At 38.5% G+C, this 2,006-nt stretch overlaps 1 protein-coding gene across 1 annotated transcript; it reads right to left on the reverse strand.

Moving 5' to 3' along the window:
• Window positions 1–916: 916 nt before the first annotated feature.
• Window positions 917–1,776, reverse strand: LOC104999267 (olfactory receptor 4A47-like; the record flags this gene model as incomplete). Its single annotated transcript, XM_010854813.1, is given in 2 exon segments — window positions 917–1,107; window positions 1,110–1,776. Coding segments are annotated over 2 exon segments (858 nt in total), but the record flags the coding sequence as incomplete, so codon positions are not given.
• Between the last annotated feature and the right edge of the window lie 230 nt (window positions 1,777–2,006).

Below are 2,006 nucleotides of genomic sequence, written 5' to 3' on the forward strand. Positions count from 1 at the left end.
ATAAAAAGTATCCTGTCTCTGAAAAAGAGTAAAAAAGATAAATACATGAATTGATTAAATTTCAGGGTGACTATATAATAGTTAAAATTCTATATAAAAAGTTTAAAAGTTAACTATATATAAACCTAAAAATCAGTAAAACTGATAATAATTTCTTAATTCATTTTAAATTACTGTTCTTGACATTTAGTCATATCCAGCTCTTCATGAACCCATGGACTGCAGTGCACCAAGCTTCCTTGTCCTTCACTATCTCCTAGACTTTGCTCAAATTCATGGCCATTGAGTTGGTGATGCCATCCAGCCATCTCATGCTCTGTCACCCCCCTTCTCCACCTGTGCTCAATCTTTCCCAGCATCAGGGATTTTTCCAATGAGTCAACTCTTCCCATCAGGTGGCCAAAGTTTCGGAGCTTCAGCTTTAGCATCAGTTATTCCAATGAATAGTCAGGGTTGATTTCTCTTAGGATTGACTAGTATGATCTCCTCACATTTCAAAGGACTTTCAAGAGTCTTTGGCAGCACCACAGTTTAAAAGCATCAGTTCTTCTGTGTTCAGCCTTCTGTATGGTCCACATCTCATATCCATATATGACTATTGGAAAAACTATGCATTGACATATGGACTTCTGTTGGCAAAGTGATGTCTCTATTTTTTAAAATATATTACTAATTCCTAGATATATAGGCATTACCTCTTTCTAGGTACAGTGATAAACAAGAAATTATAGACCTTATATCCTAGTAAGTAGGTAAACTGTTAATAATAGCATAGCTGTATTAATTGCAAACATTCATATAATTATCACAAAGTCTCTGAAGAAAGGGAAATCAGAATCAAATTTTAAAATTACTTTTGTAATCTAAGTAAATGAACCCCAATGTCAAATGGCTCCCTTTATGGTAGATGATGCACTTATTTACTATCAGATATGGTGTTCCTTTGCCAGAGCTTCTTCATAGCATTAGTCAACTCAGAATTTCTTAGACTGTAGATTAATGGGTTCAGCATGGGGGTTATGACTGTATAGAACATGCTCACAGATTTGTCAGTGGGGAAGGTCTTAGCAGGTCTTGCCTTAATGAAAATACAAGGAACAAAGAAGCAACCACAGTGATGTGGGAACCACAGGTCTGGAGGGCTTTCCGCCTCCCTTCCTGACTCAGGTTCTTCAGAGAGTGCAGGATGACTCCATAGGAGATGAGCAAGAGCAGAAACACAATAGTGCAAATCAGCCCCCCATTGGATGCAACTAAGAGGTCAGTGACATAGGTGTCAGTACAGACGAGTTTCGGTAAAGGGTACATGTCACAAATATAGTGATCAATGACATTCGGGCCACAGAATGGGAGCCCATAAATAGTGCTAAGTTGAATTACTGAGTGCAGAAAACCTCCAAACCAGGACAGCAGCAGCAGCACAACACACACCCTCTGCCTCATGATCACCAAGTAATGCAAGGGCTTACAGATGGCCACATAGCGGTCATAGGCCATCACCAGCAGAAGGAAGACCCCTGATCCAGCAAAAAGGTGCTCTGCAAACAGCTGAGTCATGCAAGATTCAAAGGATATGTTTTTTCCCCCAAAGAATAAGTCTGAAATCAATCTGGGGGTAATAGAAGAATAAGTGACATCCATAAATGATAAGCTAGCAAGAAAAAAGTACATCAGTGAGTTCAGGGTCTTACTGACAGTTACAGTAATGATAATGAGAAAGTTGCCCTGTACAGTCAAAATGTAAAAGACCAGGAACATAACAAAAAGGACTTTTTGCTATTGCTCCTTGGTTCCATCTAGTTCTTACAAGAGCTGAGTTTGTGTATTAGAAGCAGTTTGCATATAAACAAGGTGGGGGTGGGGAGAATTAAATGTTTAATTTTTTAATATATCCATTCAAGAGAAGATTGTGAATGGCATACATTTTGGGTCCAATATGTCAAGAACATTCTAATTACCAGCTTGAAAAAGCCTTGGAACTCTACCCTCAGTGATGTGACACATAA

Source organism: Bison bison, unplaced genomic scaffold (genome assembly GCF_000754665.1).
Source record: "Bison bison bison isolate TAMUID 2011002044 unplaced genomic scaffold, Bison_UMD1.0 scf7180017853481, whole genome shotgun sequence".
NCBI lineage: Eukaryota > Metazoa > Chordata > Mammalia > Artiodactyla > Bovidae > Bison > Bison bison.